The 20,951-nt window shown below is 35.4% G+C and overlaps 3 protein-coding genes across 3 annotated transcripts; all 3 read right to left on the bottom strand.

The window, feature by feature from the left end:
* Nucleotides 1-8,951: 8,951 nt before the first annotated feature.
* LOC127159188 (monocyte chemotactic protein 1B-like) lies at nt 8,952-9,744 on the bottom strand. Its single transcript, XM_051102085.1, has 3 exons — nt 9,595-9,744; nt 9,323-9,443; nt 8,952-9,199 (listed from the first exon to the last, which is right to left on the bottom strand). The coding sequence occupies exons 1-3, from the start codon at nt 9,653-9,655 to the stop codon at nt 9,079-9,081; spliced, it is 303 nt and encodes a 100-aa protein (XP_050958042.1). The 5' UTR covers nt 9,656-9,744; the 3' UTR covers nt 8,952-9,078.
* A 4,956-nt stretch (nt 9,745-14,700) lies between these two features.
* On the bottom strand, nt 14,701-15,588 carry LOC127159185 (monocyte chemotactic protein 1B-like). The gene is made up of 3 exons (XM_051102077.1): nt 15,394-15,588; nt 15,121-15,244; nt 14,701-15,011 (listed from the first exon to the last, which is right to left on the bottom strand). The coding sequence occupies exons 1-3, from the start codon at nt 15,452-15,454 to the stop codon at nt 14,852-14,854; spliced, it is 345 nt and encodes a 114-aa protein (XP_050958034.1). The 5' UTR covers nt 15,455-15,588; the 3' UTR covers nt 14,701-14,851.
* A 3,842-nt stretch (nt 15,589-19,430) lies between these two features.
* On the bottom strand, nt 19,431-20,313 carry LOC127159189 (monocyte chemotactic protein 1B-like). Its single transcript, XM_051102086.1, has 3 exons — nt 20,091-20,313; nt 19,815-19,938; nt 19,431-19,701 (listed from the first exon to the last, which is right to left on the bottom strand). Exons 1-3 carry the CDS (start codon nt 20,152-20,154, stop codon nt 19,599-19,601), a joined length of 291 nt encoding a protein of 96 aa, XP_050958043.1. The 5' UTR covers nt 20,155-20,313; the 3' UTR covers nt 19,431-19,598.
* Nucleotides 20,314-20,951: the final 638 nt, after the last annotated feature.

Below are 20,951 nucleotides of genomic sequence, written 5' to 3' on the forward strand. Positions count from 1 at the left end.
TGTTGTCTTTTAAGTTTTTAAAATGACCCTATACTAGATCTCCAGGTGAATCTTCAGAAATTTCCAGACTCCTTTTTTTTTTCTCTTTAATTATGAAATATTGTTTTAGTCTGACTGATAGCTTTTTTAAAGTGATTGTTTAACTACCAGGTAAATCACATATTTTTCTTACTGTAAAGACAAAATGTATTGTTTTCAGATTATTTATGGCTGTGAAAATGCTGTGATATGATCAAACTTTTGTCTTATTTCTTCATATTTCAGCTACCAGTGCACTTGAATCAGCACACTTAAAGTGCTGTGTAGAGTTCTCTAATGTGAAGATTCCTGTGAAACTGGTGAGTTCTTACTACTTGACCAGCAGCAACTGTGCCAGACACGCTATTGAGTATAATCAATGTTATCTCATTTTCAAACTGCGGAGTAAATCTAAATGAGACACTCTATTAAACAAACTTTGATCTAAGTCTAATTTTTGTGTCTCTCATCTCAAGTTTAAGACAACTGCAGGGAGAGAGTTTTGTGTAGATTCAGAGACCATCTGGGTGAGCCACCATGTTGATAAAGTGAACAAAAGAACAACCAGTGCTACAACAACAACTGTTGCTGCATCAACAACTTCTACCACAGCACAACCTCAGAGTCTCACAGTCTAAAAGAATCTACACTGTTTCTATTTAAAATGTGCATTTCCTATTAAACCTTCTACTGTTTCCAATATGTATATAAACTATTTAGTTACAGTGTGATTAGTATAATACTGAAATAAATAAAAATAAAAATATAAATATTTTATTTACAGTGTGATTAGTATAATACTGAATAATAATGAAATACTTGTTAAAGGAATTAAATACAATGCATGTGTGCACACACTACAAGTTTTGAAAACTGTGGCGCATCACACACTACAAGATTTTATTAAGACTAGGCTTGTTTGAGATGCGCCTCATCTCGCCTTAAATGTAGGCGAGAGTAGGTGGCTACAGTGAGGGGAGGAGTGAAATAAGTGCAGTCAAGAAGGACAGTTCTGACCTCTGGAAGTAGAACAGATACCTACCAGATCAAAGGCGGATATTGCGTTATCACACTCACGTGCTGTGTTGCTGATAAACATGATATAATTTCACCTCTGTTGGTTTTATATGAAAATAAATATGACGAACAAGACACTCAAAGTGCTTGCTATTTAATTCCATATGAAAGGCGTATTTATCATCCATTTTTACTGTAATACAAACGTGTATTTTAGATTTTTATAGGAGTATGAAAACAATCACATCTCACACAGAGATCGCAGTGGCATAGTGTTTGGGAGTATTCATGCATAATCTAAACACATAACCACATGGTATTAGAAAAAAAAAAAAACATTTTAGAAAAGAAGGGCAACATCATGGTTGTCTGAACCAATGAGTTTTGAGCTGTGTCGTCATCCAGGCGTTTCCCATCATGCGTTTGGTCAGCGCAGTCGGTGGAGAGCTACTGCGCCCGACTGCTCAATCCGACACAGCTGCCTCGTCGTCGCGAGACTTTTTTGGCACAGGTCAGCATGACATCAGAGCAAGGCGGACCTAACTTGGACACATTTCTAACCGGCATGCATCTTGCGGGGATCACCGGTGATCGATTCTGCGCAGAATTTGCTCATCTCAAACCAGCCTAATATCATGACAGAGTGAGCGCCTCACGTGATTTTACAACAGATCGTCATTTCAGCAACTAATGTTTACAAATGTTTATTATTATTATTATTATTATTATTATTATTGTTATTATTCATTTTGTTTATATGAATGTCTTGTTATAATTGTATATGTTTTGTTGTAATTTATAATTTAAAAAAAAAACAATAAAATAAAAAATAAAATAAAAAAATTTACAAATGTTAGTTAACTGTTATATGCTTTAACTGTTTTATATCTGTAGATTTTACTTTAGGCAGGTCGTGATTTGAGAAGGCAAAACTGATTAAACATAGTCTATGATCAACTCACTGTCTGAAAAAAACAAAAACTTATATTTAACGAACAAAAAATGCTCCAAACGTTTTTCTAAATTAACTTAATAAAAAAACGAAATATAATCACTTTGCCATTACATACAAAACTAAACTATTTTAATTGCTAAAACAGTAGCATAAGCTGTTTTGGGAGAAGGGGGAAAGATGGGCTCGGGTCGAACTCGAACTCGCATTATGCTTTCCTTGCTCCATGCGGTTGTTTTCAACATATTATACAGACAGTGTTACTACAAAAAAATAAGAAGCAGTTTCCTCCACCTCCACTGTCCAATGGACCGTACAGCAGCTGTTTTGCGGTCGCGAAACAAATTGGCTGTTGTTAAAGTACTGACGTAATCATAGCCGTGATCATCGGGACCGATCAAGGTGCTCGACAAAATTTTTGCTCCGATTCTCGGGAGGGGAAAATCGGGCTAAAAATAGTGTGAGCCCGGCTTAAGGGGTCGAAGTTAATTACTTTACATTATTCTGAACACAATGCCACAATGCTTCTGTGGTTACTTCCTGTTTGGCAGCCATATAAGGAGGGCCATGCCAAACAGGAGGTTGCAAAGGGTGGGAAACTTTGAAATGGCGGAAGGGAGAGCGGCGTGGGGAGATACCTCGGATGGCGATAATGATCAAGATATGGAGTGTCAGGAAGTAAGATACAATAAAAAAAAAAAAAGAGCAGCTTGGGTGATGGATCTGATTGTGAGCAAACAATCAATATAAGTTAAAGACATATGAGAAATTAAGTTTAAAAGATGGTAGAAAGAGAAATCAAAGTGATAATTACTTTTGCTAAGCAGTCAGAACAGCAAGTACATCCTGTTAAATTATCAAAAATAATCGAGAAGGAGATAGGAGTAGTGAAAGTTGTATCTTGTCTGAGCAATGGAAGAATAATGATTAAATGTAAGGATTAAAAGCAGAAGGAAAAAATTATGAAAATGAAAACACTAGCAGGAGTACGGATAGCATGCACAGAAATAGGCAATAAAGTTTGAGGTGTTATTTCAGGAGTGCCTCTTAATGTAAGTATGGATGATATTAAAGGTAGTCTGAGTGGAGGTAGAGTCATTTCTGCCACAAGACTGCAGATGTGGAAAGACAACAAAAAATGTGAAAGCATGAGGGTGATGATACAGTTTGAAGGAAATAATCTGCCTGTGAGGCTAGGATTCGTAAGCTTCTCAGTCCGAGAGTATGTGCCTCCGCCGTTAAGATGTTTCAAATGCCAACGCATGGGTCATACTGCTAGTATCTGTAAAGGGAACTTTTATCTGTGCTGTGGTTAATGGTACCTCACAAGTGAAAAGGAAATTGGACAAGTTAAGGATTATTGTAGGGTGTGCTAATAAATTTCTGAAATTAACAGGAGTTACAGCGGAGGAGATCCATGAGATTTTGAAAGCTAAGGAGGGAAATGCTGCTTTGGATATGACCCAGAGTTATAATACTTAGGTATATCATGTCTTTCTTACTACTACATTGGAATGCCAGGAGTTTGATAGCAAATGGGCAAGGTTTTAAAAAAACATTTCACAGAAATGGGAAAGATGCCAGACATCATGTGTATTCAGGAGACATGGTTAAATAGCTCCTTGGATTTTAAGATCAATGGATATGTAGTAGAAAGGAAAGACAGAGAAGTTGGAAGAGGTGGAGGGTGTGCAGCATTTATTAAAGAGGACATAGCATATAAAAGAATAAACAGAAATAATAATTTAGAATGTGTAAGTATATAAATATTGGGAATACATGAAGGAATCAGAGTTACAAATTTTTATAATCCATGTAAAGAAATAAGTCATACTATATTAGAAGAAGTGATGGGTAATATACAGGGCAAAACTGTTTTATGTGGGGATTTTAATGCACATAATGGTCTGTGGGGTAGTAAAAATACAGATAACAATGGGATAATTATAGAAGAATTTATGGAAGAACACTCACCTGTGTGCTTGAATGATGGGAAACCAACAAGAATGGATATAGTAAAAGGTGGCATGTCATGTTTGGATCTCACAATAATATCAGCTGCTTTAGGCGGTAAGTGTACCTGGGGGGTACTTGAAGATAATTTGGGCAGCGATCACTGGCCTGTAGTATGTGAGATTCAGAGTACTGTTCAAAAGCAAAACATTAGTCAATGTGCAAGATGGGGATTTAGGCAGGAAAAATTGGAGTAATTTTCTATGTTGTGTGAAGAAAAATTTAAAAATATTAAGCTGGATGGAAATATTGAAGAGAAATACAATAAGATAGTAGGAGGAATTATTTCTGCAGCAAACCAAACTATACCATTAATAAGAGGTAATGGAAAGAAAAAGAAAAGTGTACCATGGTGGTCTGAGGAGTGCTCAGTGGCAGTTAGAGAGAGGAATAAGGCATTCCGGATTTTAAAGAGATTAATAACTCAAGACACCAATATAGAATATCAGAAAAAAAGGGCTGCTGCAAGAAGGGTAATTAAAGATGCAAAGAGAAAGGCTTGGCAGCAATTCTGTAATACAATTATGAGAGAAACTGGAATACATGTGGTATGGAGAATGATTAGAAAAATGAATGGTATTAATAATTATAAGCAGATTCCTGTAATTGAAGAAGAAGGTAAAGTAGCCATAACAAATAAAGAAAAGACAGAAGTCTTTTATTCATCACAATATGTTGATCTGATTCATTCCTCACAGAATCTACTTCTTTCTGAGTATAGGGTTCCATCCGGGTTCCTTGTAAACTAGTTCTCTTTGTTTCAGCTGTATCTTTTACCTTCCGAGCTTCTGCATATGTTAAATGTTGTACTTTTTTTTTTTATTTTTTGTACTTCATGGCTTCTTGTTGTACCAGGCATCCCGCATATGCTGCACTATGTCCTCCGCCGCAATTACAACACTTAATCTCTGCACCCTCCTCACACTTGCCATATTCGTGCTCTCCCCCACATTTTGCACAATGCATTTTCCCTTTACAGATACTAGCAGTATGACCCATGCGTTGGCATTTGAAACATCTTAATGGCGGAGGCACATACTCTCGGACTGAGAAGCTTACGAATCCTAGCTTCACAGGCAGATTATTTCCTTCAAACTGTATCATCACGCTCATGCTTTCACATTTTTTGTTGTCTTTCCACATCTGCAGTCTTGTGGCAGAAATGACTCTACCTCCACTCAGACTACCTTTAATATCATCCATACTTACATTAAGAGGCACTCCTGAAATAACACCTCAAACTTTATTGCCTATTTCTGTGCATGCTATCCGTACTCCTGCTAGTGTTTTCATTTTCATAATTTTTTCCTTCTGCTTTTGATCCTTGCATTTAATCATTATTCTTCCATTGCTCAGACAAGATACAACTTTCACTACTCCTATCTCCTTCTCGATTATTTTTGATAATTTAACAGGATGTACTTGCTGTTCTGACTGCTTAGCAAAAGTAATTATCACTTTGATTTCTCTTTCTACCATCTTTTAAACTTAATTTCTCATATGTCTTGTTATATTGATTGTTTGCTCACAATCAGATCCATCACCCAAGCTGCTCTTTTTTTTTTCCTTTTATTGTATCTTACTTCCTGACACTCCATATCTTGATCATTATCGCCATCCGAGGTATCTCCCCACGCCGCTCTCCCTTCCGCCATTTCAAAGTTTCCCACCCTTCACAACCTCCTGTTTGGCATGGCCCTCCTTATATGGCTGCCAAACAGGAAGTAACCACAGAAGCAGCAGAGGGAGCCGTAACAGTCAGTCCATAGGTAAGGGCTCCCTCTGCTGGCGTGGCATTGTGTTCAGAATAATGTAAAGTAATTAACTTCGACCCCTTAAGCCGGGCTCACACTATTTTTAGCCCGATTTTCCCCTCCCGAGAATCGGAGCAAAAATCTTGTCGAGCACCTTGATCGGTCCCGCTGATCACGGCTATGATTACGTCAGTACTTTAACAACAGCCAATTTGTTTCGCGACCGCAAAACAGCTGCTGTACGGTCCATTGGACAGTGGAGGTGGAGGAAACTGCTTCTTATTTTTTTGTAGTAACACTGTCTGTATAGTATGTTGAAAACAACCGCATGGAGCAAGGAAAGCATAATGCGAGTTCGAGTTCGACCCGAGCCCATCTTTCCCCCTTCTCCCAAAACAGCTTATGCTACTGTTTTAGCAATTAAAATAGTTTAGTTTTGTATGTAATGGCAAAGTGATTATATTTCGTTTCGTTTTTTTTATTAAGTTAATTTAGAAAAACGTTTGGGGCATTTTTTGTTCGTTAAATATAAGTTTTTGTTTTTTTTAATTAACGACCAAGCGGTCAGCGGCAGACAGTGAGTTGATCATAGACTATGTTTAATCAGTTTTGCCTTCTCAAATCACAACCTGCCTAAAGTAAAATCTATAGATATAAAACAGTTAAAGCATATAACAGTTAACTAACATTTGTAAACATTTTTTTTTATTGTTTTTTTAAAAATTATAAATTACAACAAAACATATACAATTATAACAAGACATTCATATAAACAAAATGAATAATAAGAAGAAGAAGAAGAAGAAGAAGAATAAACATTTGTAAACATTAGTTGCTGAAATGACGATCTGTTGTAAAATCACGTGAGGCGCTCACTCTGTCATGATATTAGGCTGGTTTGAGATGAGCAAATTCTGCGCAGAATCGATCACCGGTGATCACCGCAAGATGCATGCCGGTTAGAAATGTGTCCAAGTTAGGTCCGCCTTGCTCTGATGTCATGCTGACCTGTGCCAAAAATCCGGCCGTGTCGGATTGAGCAGTCGGGCGCAGTAGCTCTCCACTGACTGCGCTGACCAAACGCATGATGGGAAACGCCTGGATGACGACACAGCTCAAAACTCATTGGTTCAGACAACCGTGATGTTGCCCTTCTTTTCTAAAATTTTTTTTTTTTTTATCTAATACCATGTGGTTATGTGTTTAGATTATGCATGAATATTCCCAAACACTATGCCACTGCGATCTCTGCGTGAGGTGTGATCGTTTTCATACTCCTATAAAAATCTAAAATACACGTTTTTATTAAAGTAAAAAGGATGATAAATACGCCTTTCATATGGAATTAAATAGCAAGCACTTTGAGTGTCTTGTTCGTCATATTTATTTTCATATAAAACCAACAGAGGTGAAATTATATCATGTTTATCAGCAACACAGCACGTGAGTGTGATAACGCAATATCCGCCTTTGATCTGGTAGGTATCTGTTCTACTTCGAGAGGTCAGAACTGTCTTTCTTGACTGCACTTATTTCACTCCTCCCCTCACTGTAGCCACCTACTCTCGCCTACATTTAAGGCGAGGTGAGGCGCATCTCAAACAAGCCTAGTCTTAATAAAATCTTGTAGTGTGTGATGCGCCACAGTTTTCAAAACTTGTAGTGTGTGCACACATGCATTGTATTTAATTCCTTTAACAAGTATTTCAGTATTATTCAGTATTATACTAATCACACTGTAAATAAAATATTTATATTTATATTTTTATTTATTTCAGTATTATACTAATCACACTGTAACTAAATATTTTATATACATATTGGAAACAGCAGAAGGTTTAATAGGAAATGCACATTTTAAATAGAAACAGTGTAGATTCTTTTAGACTGTGAGAGTCTGAGTTTGTGCTGCGGTAGAAGTTGTTGTTGTAGCATTGGTTGTTCTTTTGTCCACTTTATCATCATGGTGGCTCACCCAGATGGTCTCTGAATCTACACAAAACTCTCTCCCTGCAGTTGTCTTAAACTTGAGATGAGAGACACAAAAATTAGACTTAGATCAAAGTTTGTTTAATAGAGTGTCTCATTTAGATTTACTCCGCAGTTTGAAAATGAGATAACATTGATTATACTCAATAGCGTGTCTGGCACAGTTGCTGCTGGTCAAGTAGTAAGAACTCACCAGTTTCACAGGAATCTTCACATTAGAGAACTCTACACAGCACTTTAAGTGTGCTGATTCAAATGCACTGGTAGCTGAAATATGAAGAAATAAGATAAAAGTTCGATCATATCACAGCATTTTAATTAACCAAATGCAATAAATGAATCTGCCATAAATAATCTGAAAACAGTACATTTTGTCTTTACAGTAAGAAAAATATGATTTACCTGGTAGTTAAACAATCACTTTAAAGAAGCTATCAGTCAGACTAAAAACAATATTTCAAGTCTGGAAATTTCTGAAGATTCACCTGGAGATCTAGTACAGGGTCCTTTTAAAAACTCAAAAGACAACATTAGTTTCTCAAAATCTTTATGTACATTTTCTTTCTTTAATGATTTTTGTTTTAGAATACAATTATAATGCCAACAGTCTATTGCAAATAGTAATCATATAACCATTGTAATCTTACAGTTAGAGTGGACAATACTTTAATTTTAGCATGTTTTATCATCTATAATAGTTTGGGAAAACTTTGTATAATATCTAATGTATTCCAGCATACACTGTAAAAAATAAAAAACACAATTTGTTGAGTCAGCTTAAAATAATTTGTTACCCTGCTGCCTTAAAATTTTAAGTTCAGTCAACTCAAATTAGTTTATTCAGCTTGAAATGTTAAGTTGTACTAAGTAACAACTTAGATATTTGTGTTTGCTAAACTTAACAGATGGGTAAGTAACCCAGCTGCTAATATCTAAGTTGTCACTTAGTATAATTTAACATTTCAAGTTGAATAAACTGTTTTTGAGTTGACTGAATTTAAAATTTTATGGCAGCCAGGTTACAAATTATTTTAAGTTGACTCAACAAATTGTTTTTTACAGTGTAGTTTCATCTTTTATCTTTGTCACTGAAAGTCTATCAGACTGAAAACTTCCACCATTAAATGCCAGCATATAACTGACACACATTTTAATAGAATTTATTATACTTGTATGCAATAGAGAATAAAAACATTACTACATCATGATAATTTTATCATTGATATTTTATTAAAACAACTGAATCCAATCACATAAATTATTCTGTAAATAAAATATTTTATATACACATTGGAAATAGTACAAGGTTTGAATATACAATATGAAATGCACAGTTCAAATAGAAACAGTGTGGCTTTTGTCCACTGTTGTTCTTTTGTCCACTTTATTAACATGGTGGCTCACCCAGGTGGTCTTAGGATCTACACAGAACTTTTTCCCTGCACTTGTCTTAAACCTGAGAGGGAAGACACAATAATAAGGTTTATATCAAAGTTTATTTAATGGAGTGTCTCATTCAGATTGACTTTGCATTAAGCAACTTTGAGTTTGAAAATGAGATAATGTTGATGTTACTCACACAATAGCACGTTTGGGACAGTTGCTGCTGGTCCAGGAGTAAGATGCCACCAGTTTCACAGGAATTTTCACGTTAGAGAACTCTACACAGCACTCTGGTGGTGTATTAGCTGCTTCAGAAGCTGAAATATTGACAAATAACACAAACGTTTTCAATGTGACTATATCACAGCATTTTAAATCACCAAATGCAACAAATGAAACTGCTATAAATAATATGAAAACAATATATTTTGTCTTCAGAAAAAATTAAAAATGAAAAAGAGCGCTCACCACTTGTCATCTGCACAGAGCAGAAGATCACCAGGAACAGCACAGACATCAGGCTTCTCATTCTTCAAGATGTTTCTTCACAATGACAGAAAGAATCTGTAGATGTTCTGTAGAGCTTGAAGATCTCAGAGTTAGATGTCAGAGAATAATGTCTGAGCACCTTCTTATATACATAGTCGGAGACATATTCCTGACATTCATGCAAATCCATTTCTGAGTATCAACATTGTAGAATGAGAGCTGTTTTTAGCTCTTCCTTTCCCTCATCCTTTTTCTGCTTTGCTACTCATGTGAAACTGTGGCAAGTAGTTTTCTTTTAGATTCACTGAAAACATGCTTCAGCAAAACAACACACAACTTCCTCTTTTTCAGGCCTGTCAAGCTCAGCATTACATTCAATAAATCAAGAGATGTTAATAATCTGAATTGTGCTGTCACTAAATATCAGGTGCTTAACCTTGACCCTTTACTCACATATAAGCCCCAAAACCTTGATTAACTGGTTCAGATGTCTTAATTAAACTACAAATTTAAGATGCTGGACCACTAGAAGCATGACAGAGAACCCCTGCTCTAAGAAAACAAAACCTCTTCTTGTTTCTAGTGAGAGCTGTTGGTCTAAAATGGGAACTTTTCATTTGCAGTTAGTGTCTGGGACAGATGCTGCTAGACCAGTATCTGATAATGCTATCATCAGCAACTAATGAACATTCTGTATGAACCATAGATTAAATAATCAATAAATTGCTATTAGGTAAATGTGTCATAATGTATTAATTCCCTAATAACTTATTATATTAACTAATGATGTAAATTCATATGTTAATTACCACAGTGGCCAAAGCTACTTCAACTTCCAGCTGTCTGCTTTAATTACTCATTAGTTAACAATTTGCAAATGTATCATTATGTTGTGACTTTACTTGTTGAGGCACAGAACTATTAACTAATTGTTAAGTAATATGCGGTTATGGATATAGAATTATTTAGTTAGTCATGTGCCTCAATGAGTTGAAGCCATGCATTTCAACTTCCAGTTGTCTACTTTAATCAATCATTAGCTAATGAGTTACAAAGATATCATTATGTTATGACTTTACTTGTTGAGGCACATGACTAACTAATTCTAAATCCATAACCACAATGACATATTACTTAACAATTAGTTAATAGTTCTGTTACACTAATTATTAATCTTTGTTAATGTTAGTTAATAAGAATACAGTTGTTCATTGTTAATTCATGTTAGTTCACAGTGCATTAACTAATGTTAACAAACACAACTTGTGATTTTTATAATGCATTAGTAAATGCTGAAATTCACATTAACTAAGATTAGTAAATGGTGTAGAAGTACTGTTCATACTTAGTTCATGTTAACTAATGTAGTTAACTAATGAACCTTATTGTAAAGTGTTACCGTAAAGTGTTACCGTGAACTCTCTAGAACACTGATTGTGCCACATCAAGTACTAAAGCTGAACTATCCCAAATCAGCAAAATATAATTAATCTGATTGTTCATGAACAAAAATGATGACAGGTTTTGAGAAAAGGTTTTGAACAAATGACTGTCATTACTCACCGTCATATCGTTCTAAACCCGTAAGACCTTTGTTCATCTTTGGAACACAAATTAAGATATTTTCATGAAATCTGAAAGTTTTTTGACCAAATTTGCACAGACAGCAATGCAACTACCATGTTCAAGGCCCAGAAAGGTAGTAAGGACATCATTAAAATAATACGTGACATCAGTGGTTCAACCGTAATGTTATGAAGCTACGAGGATATTTTCGTGCGTAAAGAAAAGAAAAATAACTACTTTATTTAACAATTTCTTCTCTTCTGGTTAAGTCTCTGCCACCATTCATGAGAGTACCACACCACACAAAAACATTTGTTGTATTTAATGACAGAATCTTTATTTTGGGGTGATCTATTCCTTTAACAAGTATTTTAGTATTATTCAGTTCAACATTTCAGCTATATTTCACATTACAGTTTTTCTCAGTCGCTTTGGTACATTTCTTGAATCATCCTTAACATTTGCAAACCAGAAGGTGCATTTCTCAAAGCGATTATAGTAAAGGCAAGTCTCTTGAGTATCTAAAGATTCATCCAGAGATCGACAAAGTCCTTTTAGAAACTCACAAGACAACATGAGTTTCTCAGAAACTTTCTGCACATTTTCTTTTTTACTCATTTTTGTTTAAGAATGATGTCTGAGTGCCTTCTTATATACATAGTCAGAGACGTCTTCCTCATGCAAATCCATTTCTGAGTATTAACATTGTATTCCTCATCCCTTTTCTGCTTTGTCGCTCATGTGAAAATGTAGTGTGAAAAGTACTCTTCCTTCAGATTCACTGAAAACGTGCTGCAGCAAAACAACACATCTTCCTCTTTTTCGAGCTTGCAAGCTCAGCTTTTTATTCAATAAATCATAAGACGTCAGTGATCAAATCTGAACTGTGCTGTCACCAAATATCAGGTGCTTAACTCTGACCCCTTAATCACATATAAACCCAAAGACCTTGATTAACTGGTTCAGGTGAGTTTAATTAAAGCACAAATTTAGGATGTTTGACCACCAGAAACAGGCAAGAGGACCCCTGCTCTAAGAAAACAAAACCACTTCTTGTTTCTAGTGAGAGTTGTTGGTCTAAAATGGGAACTTTTCACTTGCAGTTAGTGTCTGGGACAGATGCTGCTAGACCAGTAGTACAACGTCATCCATTTCAAAGAAACACTCTAGAACACTTTGATTGTGCCACATTAAGTACTACAGCTGAAATATCCCAATTTAATTCCCAAAATGATGACAAAAGGTTTTGAGCAAATGAAAATTCTGTCAATAATTACAGCCCGAATTCCAAAAATGTTGGGACGTTTTTTTAATTCGAATAAAATGAAAACTAGACTTTCAAATCACACGAGCCAACATTTTATTCACAGTAGAACATAGATAACATAACAAACGTTTAAACTGATAAATTTTACAATTGTATGCACAAAATGAGCAAATATCAAATTTAAGGTCTCAAAAAAGTTGGCACGGGGGCAACAAACGGCTGTAAAAGCAAGAATTTTGGAAAGATTCAGCTGGGAGAACATCTAGCAACTAATGAAGTTCATTGACATCAGGTCTGTAACATGATTAGCTATAAAAGGTATGTCTTAGAGAAGCAGAGTCTCTCCAATCTGTAAAAGAGTGCTTAAAAGATTGTGGAATACTTTAAAAACAACGTTCCTCGACGTCAAATTGCAAAGGCTTTGCAAATCTCATCATCTACAGTGCATAACATCATCAAAAGATTCAGAGAAACTGGGGAAATCTCTTTGCGTAAGGGACAAGGCCGAAGACCTTTGAATACTTCCAGGAATACTTCCAGAAACCACTGTTGGTAAACACAATCTGCCGTGCCATCTGAAGATGCCAACTAAAGCTCTATCATGCAAAAAGGACTAGCTCTATGTGAACATGTTCCAGAAGCTCAGTCGTGTCCTGTGGTTCAAGGCTCATTTATAATAGACTATTTCAAACTGGAAAACTGTTCTATGGTCAGGCGAGTCCAAATTTGACTTTGGAAATCATGGACGTCATGTCCTCCAGGCTGAAGAGGGAGACCTTCCAGCGGGATGTCTTCAGTGTTCAGTTCAAAAGCCAGTATCTCTGATGGTATGGGGGTGCATAAGTGCATATGGTATGGTCAGCTTACATGTTTTGGAAGACAGTATGAATGCTGAAAGGTGTATAAAGGTTTTAGAGCAACATATGCTCCGAACTGCGCCGGTTTGGAGCGATTTGGGCAACATGGGGTGGAAAGTGACGTCACACGGTCAAAAAAATAATGTTTAATATCTTAAACACCAAACCAGCACAAACGTTCGTTTTTGCGGCACAAATCAGCACAAACGTAGCACAAACGAATGGCATAGTTTTGGTCATTATTTCTTTTTATGGGGTGCCAAGATTATTCTGTAAATAAAATATTTCCTATACATATTGGAAACAGCACAAGGTTTAAATATACAATATGAAATGCACATAAAATAGAAACAGTGTAGCTTCTTTTAGCTTTCTGACCCTGCATACGCAGCAACACAACTACCACGTTCAAAGCCCAGAAAGGTAGTAAGGACATTGTTAAAATAGTCCATGTGACATCAGTGGTTCAACTGTAATGTTATGAAGCTTTAAAGATACTTTTTGCATGCAAAGAAAACAAAAATAATGACTTTATTCAACAATTTCCTTTCTTCTGGTTACATCTCTGCCACCATTCACGAGAGTACCACGACGCACACACATGCGTTGTATTTAATGACAGAATTTTTATTTTGGGGTGATCTTTTCCTTAACAAGTATTTCAGTATTATTCAATTCAACTTTTCAACTATATTTCACATATTACAGTTTTTCTTGAATTTTTTGAATCATCCTTAACATTTGCAAACAAGTAAGTGCATTTTTCAAAATAATTAGAAGTAAATAAGAGTCTCTGGAATATCTAAAGATCCATCGAAAAAGTCATTTTAGAAATTCACAAGACAACATGAGTTTCTCAGAAACTTTCTACACATTTTCTTTTTTCCTTATTTTTGTTTTAGAATACAATTAAAATGCAAACAGTCCACTGCAAATTGTAATCTTGTGCTCTTATAGTTACAGTGGACAAGGAATTTTAGCATGATTTTATCATCTATAATGTTTTGAGAAAACTTTGCATAACATCTAATGTATTTCAGCATACTTTCATCAATTATCTTTGTCATTTAAAGTCTGTCAGACTGAAAACTTCCACCTTTAGATGGCAGAATATGACTGAAGGACAGTCAAGTACAGTATATAAAAGCTGTCGATATTTCATTTTGCTAACTCTATTAACACCAAGTATATAGTATTTTAGTGTTTATATGAGAAGGGAAATGTGTTGCTTAAACAGATTTGTTGTCATATTTAGAAAATTCATAATAGACTGATTGAGATATTTAAAACAAACGCCAAGTTTCTTCATGATCATACATACATTTGAGTAAAACTGAATCTACTTGTATGAAAACGAGGATAAAAACATTTCTACATTATGGTAATTTTATTATTTATATTTTATTAAAACAACTGAACCCAATCACATAAATTACTCTGTAAATAAAATATTTTATATACACACTGGAAACAGTACAAGGTATACAATATGAACAATATATACAATATGAAATACACATTTTAAATAGAAACAGTATAGCTTCTGTTAGACTGTGACTTTGTGAGTTTGTGCTGTGGTAGAAGTTGTTGATGCAGCAGCAGCTGTTGTTCCAATTTTTGTTCTTTTGTCCACTTTATCAACATGGTGGCTCACCCAGGTGGTCTCTGGATCTACACAGAACTCCCTCCCTGCAGTTGTTTTAAATCTGAGAGGAAAGACACAAAAATAAGACTTAGATCAAAATTTGTTTAATAGAGTGTCTCATTCAGATTGACTTTGCAGTTTGAAAATGAGATAATGTTGATGATACTCACATAATAGCACGTTTGGCACAGCTGCTGCTGGTCCAGGAGTAAGATTTCACTAGTTTCACAGGAATCTTCAGATTAGAGAACTCTACACAGCACTTTGCTTGTGCTGCTTCAATTGCCTCAGTAGCTGAAATATGGGGAAATAAGACAAAAGTTTACAATTTGATCATGTCACTACATTTTAAATAACCAAATGCAACAAATGAAACTGCCATAAATAATCTGAAAGCAATACATTTTGTCTTCACTAAAAATTAAAAATGAAAGAGCGCTCACCACTGGTCATCTGCACAGAGCAGAAGATCACCAGGAACAGCACAGACATCAGGCTTCTCATTCTTCAAGATGTTTCTTCACAATGACAGAAATAATCTGTAGACGTTCTGTAGAGCTTGTAGATCTCAGAGCTGTTGTGTCCAGAATATCGTCTGAGCACCTTCTTATATACATAGTCAGAGACATATTCCTCATAATACCATTCATGTAAATCCATTTCTGAGTATTAACATTGTAGAATGAGATTCATTTTTAGCACTTCCTTTTCCCTTTTCCATTTTCTGCTTTGTTGCTCATGTGAAAATGTGGCAAGTACTGTTCCTTCAGATTCACTGAAAACGTGCTTACGCAAAACAATGGACAGCTTCCTCTTTTCCAGGTCTGTCAAGCTCAGCATTAATCCAGTCAGCAAATTTCATTTGGCTCAGATCTGACCCAAATAAACTAAACAAGCTAAATTGTGGCCCATATTAGAACTTATTTGCTGGCCCAGAACTGGTCCACGTCTTTTTAGCCAGAACTGAATCAAAACAGTGCCTGAAGTGAGCCAAATCATAAAAACAGAAATATGAGCCTTATATGTTATTCTTGTATATGGCTGAGTTCTGTAAAGGGCTGATACACCAAAAGTCATATTTATGCCAAACCTATTTTTTGTTTACCCATTACACAGTAAATCTTAAAGGTGCAGTGTGTAATATTTAGGAGAATTCATTGGCAGAAGTGCAATATAACATACAAAACTATGTTTTCAGAGGTGTGTAAAGACCTTACATAATAAGCCGTTATGATTTTATAACCTTAGAACAAGTAATTTATATCTACATACAGTACAGACCAAAAGTTTGGACACACCTTCTCACACTTTCAAAGTTTTCCCAATTTTTTGGACTGACTGACCTTCATTTCTTAAAGTAATGATGGCCACTCATTTTTCTTTACTTAGCTGCTTTTTTCTTGCTATAATACAAATTCTAACAGTCTATTCAGTAGGACTATCAGCTGTGTATCCACCTGACTTCCGCACAACACAACTGATGGTCCCAACCCCATTTATAAGGCAAGAAATCCCACTTATTAAACCTGACAGGGCACACCTGTGAAGTGAAAACCATTTCAGGTGACTACCTCTTGAAGCTCATCAAGAGAATGCCAAGAGTGTGCAAAGCAGTAATCAAAGCAAAAGGTGGCTACTTTGAAGAACCTAGAATATGACATATTTTCAGTTGTTTCACACTTTTTTGTTATGTATATAATTCCACATGTGTTAATTCATAGTTTTGATGCCTTCAGTGTGAATCTACAATTTTCATAGTCATGAAAATAAAGAAAACTCTGAATGAGAAGGTGTGTTCAAACTTTTGGTATGTACTGTACACTGCGGGTCCCCTTACATGGAAGTCGCCATTTAGTGCCGCCATGTTTCTATAGTAGCCCTAAATGGACAAACTTCTACAGAGCGCGTTTCGTCAGTATTAAAGTCAAATTACTGGGATGCCGAAGACGGGGTGGGCGCAGGCGCATCATCAAATATATTTCAACGCAAGCCGGCACCACGGTCTTGACTGTATCATCACTGTCTTTATTGGGGCTTTATTTAGCAAATATTTACATGTATTCACATATGACTGGATGTGGTAGACTATCATAATTTTGGCTAATGCATGACGCAACTGTATGATGCGCATTAGAGGCGATTTAGAAGTGGGTATAATCAAAGCCGCCTGATAAAAAAGTGGATACCACTGGTTGGGCTGACAGACATAATGATGTTGAGCCGGCATTGTGATCCCATCGCACCCCCTCCTCCCTTTCTCCTCCCGCAAGCCACCGCATCCCAATGCCGTGTTCGCCCAACACTACTAACTGTCATACAAAAACTCTAACTAAAGTCAGCGAATAAACCTGAGACAATGATCAATGAGTAACAATAATATTCGCAATAAGATATTGGTTTACTGAATAATTAAGTAAATATAATTCTTTGACTTACCTTTGTACAGAAACCTCATCGCTTGATTGGCTACTGTCAGGCGTAACAGACGACAACATTTTTGTCCTGTGTCAGCTTCCGTATGCGTTTCGAAAGGGCGGGGTGAGCGGGAGACTTAGCCGTTGGTTGAAATTCGAATCCTCACCGCTAGATGCTGCTAAATATTACACACTGCACCTTTAAACACATCATTAACACATTTATTCAGTCATATTTTTTTATTATTATTTTTACAAAGGAATTTTAGTAACAAAAGTACAATACATACACTGTAAAAAACAATTTGAGTCAACTTAAAATAATTTGTTACCTGGCTGCCTTAAAATTTTAAGTTCAGTCAACTCAAAAAACGTTTATTCAACTTAAAATGTTAAGTTGTACTAAGTGACAACTTAGATACTTGAGTTTTTTCAACTTAAAATTTTAAGGCAGCTGGTTTACTTACCTTGCTTTTAAGTTTAACAAACCCAAATATCTAAGTTGTCCACTTAGTACAACTTAACATTTCAAGTTGACTGAACTTAAAATTTTAAGGCAGCAGGGTAACAAGTTATTTTAAGCTGATTCAACAAATTGTGTTTTTTGTTTTTTACAGTGATAACGTAGAAGTTAGATGTTGCAAATGTCAAATGAGTGAATAAATGTACAATGATTGATACTTTTAGTAAGTCTTTAGTTTCTCTAATAACAGGCTATTTTTAGACATAATACTTAATAATATACATAATATTAATGAAAACATTAGGGGTGTAATGGTACAAAAAAAAGTGCAAATTTATTGCAAATATTTAGTGGAATGCTCTTCTCCAGAGTGATCTTGTCTAGAAAAGTAAGGAGTTGTCGACAATCAATGACTTGCTGAGGTATCTGAAGATCCATCCAGAGATCGACAAGGTCCTTTTAGAAACTCACAAGACAACATGAGTTTCTCAGAAACTTTCTGCACATTTTCTTTTTTTATTTATTCACCCCAAAATTAAAATATTCTGTCATTAAGTACCCACTCTCATGTCGTTCCAAACCATAAGACCTTTATTCATCTTTGAGAGCACAAATTAAGATAAGAGAGCTTTCTGACCCTGCATAGACAGCAGTAGTAAGGACGGTAGTAAGGACATCGTTAAAATAGTCCGTGTGACATCCGTGGTTCAACCGTAATGTTATGAAACTACGAGGATACTTTCAGTGTGCAAAGAAAACAAAAATAACAACTTTATTCAATGATTTCTACTCTTCTGGGTAAGTCTCTGCCACCAGTCATGAAAGTAACAGGACACACACACACACACAAATGCGCACGCATCATATTTAATGACAGAATGTTTATTTTGGGGTGATCTATTCCTTTAACAAGTATTTCAATATTATTCAATTCAACTTTTCAACTAAATTTCACATAACAGTTTTTAACATTTGCAAGCCATGCAGCAAGTGTATTTCTCAATGCAACTACAAGTAAAGAAGAGTCTCTGGAATATCTAAAGATTCATCCAGAGATCTACAAGGTCCTTTTAGAAACTCACAAGACAAGATGAGTCGCTCTGCACATTTTCTTTCTTTTTTTTATGTTTTTTTTTTTGTTTGTTTGTTTAAGGGTACAAATATAATGTGAACAGTACATTGCAAGTTGTAATTTTGTAATCCTTGTAATTTTATAGTTACAGTAGACAAAGATTTTTGGCATGGTTTTATCATCTATAATACTTTGCGAAACCTTTGCACAATATCCAGTGTTTTCCCGCAAGTTTATTAGACTGAAAATTTCCACCATTAGATGGCAGAATATGCAGGACAGTATCAGGAAGGAGACTGTACAGTATCAAAAGCTATACTGTCGATATTTAATTTTGATAATGAAAAATAATTTTAGTGAGAAGGGAAATGTATTGCTAAAACAGATTTGTATTAGTCATATTTAGAAAATTCATGATAGCCCAAGGTATATTAAAAACAAAAGCTTAGTTTCTTCATGAAACTGAACATACCTGTATGCAATAGACAATAAAAACATTACTACATTATGATAATTTTATCATTGATATTTTATTAAAACAGCTGGACCCAATCACATAAATTATTCTGTAAATAAATTATTTTATATACATATTGGAAACAGCACAAGGTTTAAATGTACAATATGAAATGCACATTTTAAATAGAAACGGAGTAGCTTCCTTTAGACTGTGAGACTCTGAGTTTGTGCTGCAGTTGTTTATGCAGCATTTGTTTTTCTTTTGTCCACTTTATCAACATGGCCGCTCACCCAGGTGGTCTGTGGATCTACACAGAACTCTCTTCCTTTACTTGTCTTAAACCTAAGAGGGAAGACACAAAATAAGATTTATATCAAAGTTTGTTTAATAAATTATCTCATTCAGATATTTCAAACTTTGCAGTTTGAAAATGAGATAATATTGATGTTACTCACACAATAGCACGTTTGGGACAGCTGCTGCTGGTCAAGTAGTAAGAAGTCACCAGTTTCACAGGAATCTTCACATTAGTGAGCTCTTCACAACACTTTGAGTTTACTAAATCAAGTGCAATAGTAGCTGAAATATGAAGAAATAAGACATAAGTTTTCAATTTGATCATATCACAGCATTTAAAAAATTACCAAATGCAACAAATGAAACTGCCATAAATAATCTGAAAACAATAAATTTTGTCTTCTTTTAAAAATGAAATTAAAATGAGCACTCACCACTTGAAGTCATCTGCACAGAGCAGACGATCACCAGGAACAGCACAGACATCAGGTTTCTCATTCTTCAAGATGTTTTTTCACACCAACAGAAAGAATCTGTAGACGTTCTGTAGAGCTTCTGTGGAGATCTCAGAGCTGTTGTGTCCAAAGTAATGTCTGAGCACCTTCTTATGTACACAGTCGGAGACATATTCCTCATAAAGACATTTATGCAAGTCCATTTCTGAGAATCAACATTGTAGAATGAGTTTCAATTTTAGGTCTTCCTTTTCCTCTTCCTTTTTCTGCTTTGTCGCTCATGTGAAAATGTGACAAGTACTTTTCCTTCATATTCACTGAAAACATACTTCACCGAAACAATACACAGCTTCTCTTTTCTGGGCCTGTCATGCTCATTAACCCAGTTAGCAAAGTTCTTTTGGCTCAGATCTGACCCAAATCAACAGCTCACCACCTTGGAATTATAAGGTTCTATCTGACACCGTCTGAGCCACAAAAGCATAAAGATTAGGGGTCCATCAATATGGGGTTTTCAATCATCAATTTCTAGCCTTTATTGGTTTATTTTCATTTCCTCTAATCATGAACAATTGTTTGTGTATTTGATTGCTAGGCTGTAATGACACATCAAATCCAAGTGAGGATGGCACAACTTGAACAGACAGCTCCACCTTTTGCAAATTTGAATAGGAAGCAAAGCACATTTGATGGTAGATTTTACATACAATAAATATTTCTTGTAATTTTTAGTAAAACCAGTTTTGTGAGGTAGACTGAAGAAATGAGGGCCTTGTGAATTAAGGAATTTTCAAACCAATTGATAAATAAGGTGAAATTTGGGCATCAGACTTCCACATG

This window comes from Labeo rohita, unplaced genomic scaffold, assembly GCF_022985175.1.
Source record: "Labeo rohita strain BAU-BD-2019 unplaced genomic scaffold, IGBB_LRoh.1.0 scaffold_197, whole genome shotgun sequence".
NCBI classification, from domain to species: domain Eukaryota; kingdom Metazoa; phylum Chordata; class Actinopteri; order Cypriniformes; family Cyprinidae; genus Labeo; species Labeo rohita.

What these genes read in the sequence shown, in the direction of transcription:
- LOC127159188 (XM_051102085.1), bottom strand. Translation starts at nt 9,655, where the DNA reads ATGAGAAGCCTGATGTCTGTGCTGTTCCTGGTGATCTTCTGCTCTGTG. An exon ending in CTCTGTGCAGATGACAAGTG is followed by an intron (nt 9,444 to 9,594) that starts GTGAGCGCTCTT and finishes TCAATATTTCAG; the next exon opens with CTTCTGAAGCAGCTAATACA. An exon ending in TGTCCCAAACGTGCTATTGT is followed by an intron (nt 9,200 to 9,322) that starts GTGAGTAACATC and finishes CTTCCCTCTCAG; the next exon opens with GTTTAAGACAAGTGCAGGGA.
- LOC127159189 (XM_051102086.1), bottom strand. Translation starts at nt 20,154, where the DNA reads ATGAGAAACCTGATGTCTGTGCTGTTCCTGGTGATCGTCTGCTCTGTG. An exon ending in TGTGCAGATGACTTCAAGTG is followed by an intron (nt 19,939 to 20,090) that starts GTGAGTGCTCAT and finishes TTCATATTTCAG; the next exon opens with CTACTATTGCACTTGATTTA. An exon ending in TGTCCCAAACGTGCTATTGT is followed by an intron (nt 19,702 to 19,814) that starts GTGAGTAACATC and finishes CTTCCCTCTTAG; the next exon opens with GTTTAAGACAAGTAAAGGAA.
- LOC127159185 (XM_051102077.1), bottom strand. Translation starts at nt 15,454, where the DNA reads ATGAGAAGCCTGATGTCTGTGCTGTTCCTGGTGATCTTCTGCTCTGTG. An exon ending in CTCTGTGCAGATGACCAGTG is followed by an intron (nt 15,245 to 15,393) that starts GTGAGCGCTCTT and finishes CCCATATTTCAG; the next exon opens with CTACTGAGGCAATTGAAGCA. An exon ending in TGTGCCAAACGTGCTATTAT is followed by an intron (nt 15,012 to 15,120) that starts GTGAGTATCATC and finishes CTTTCCTCTCAG; the next exon opens with ATTTAAAACAACTGCAGGGA.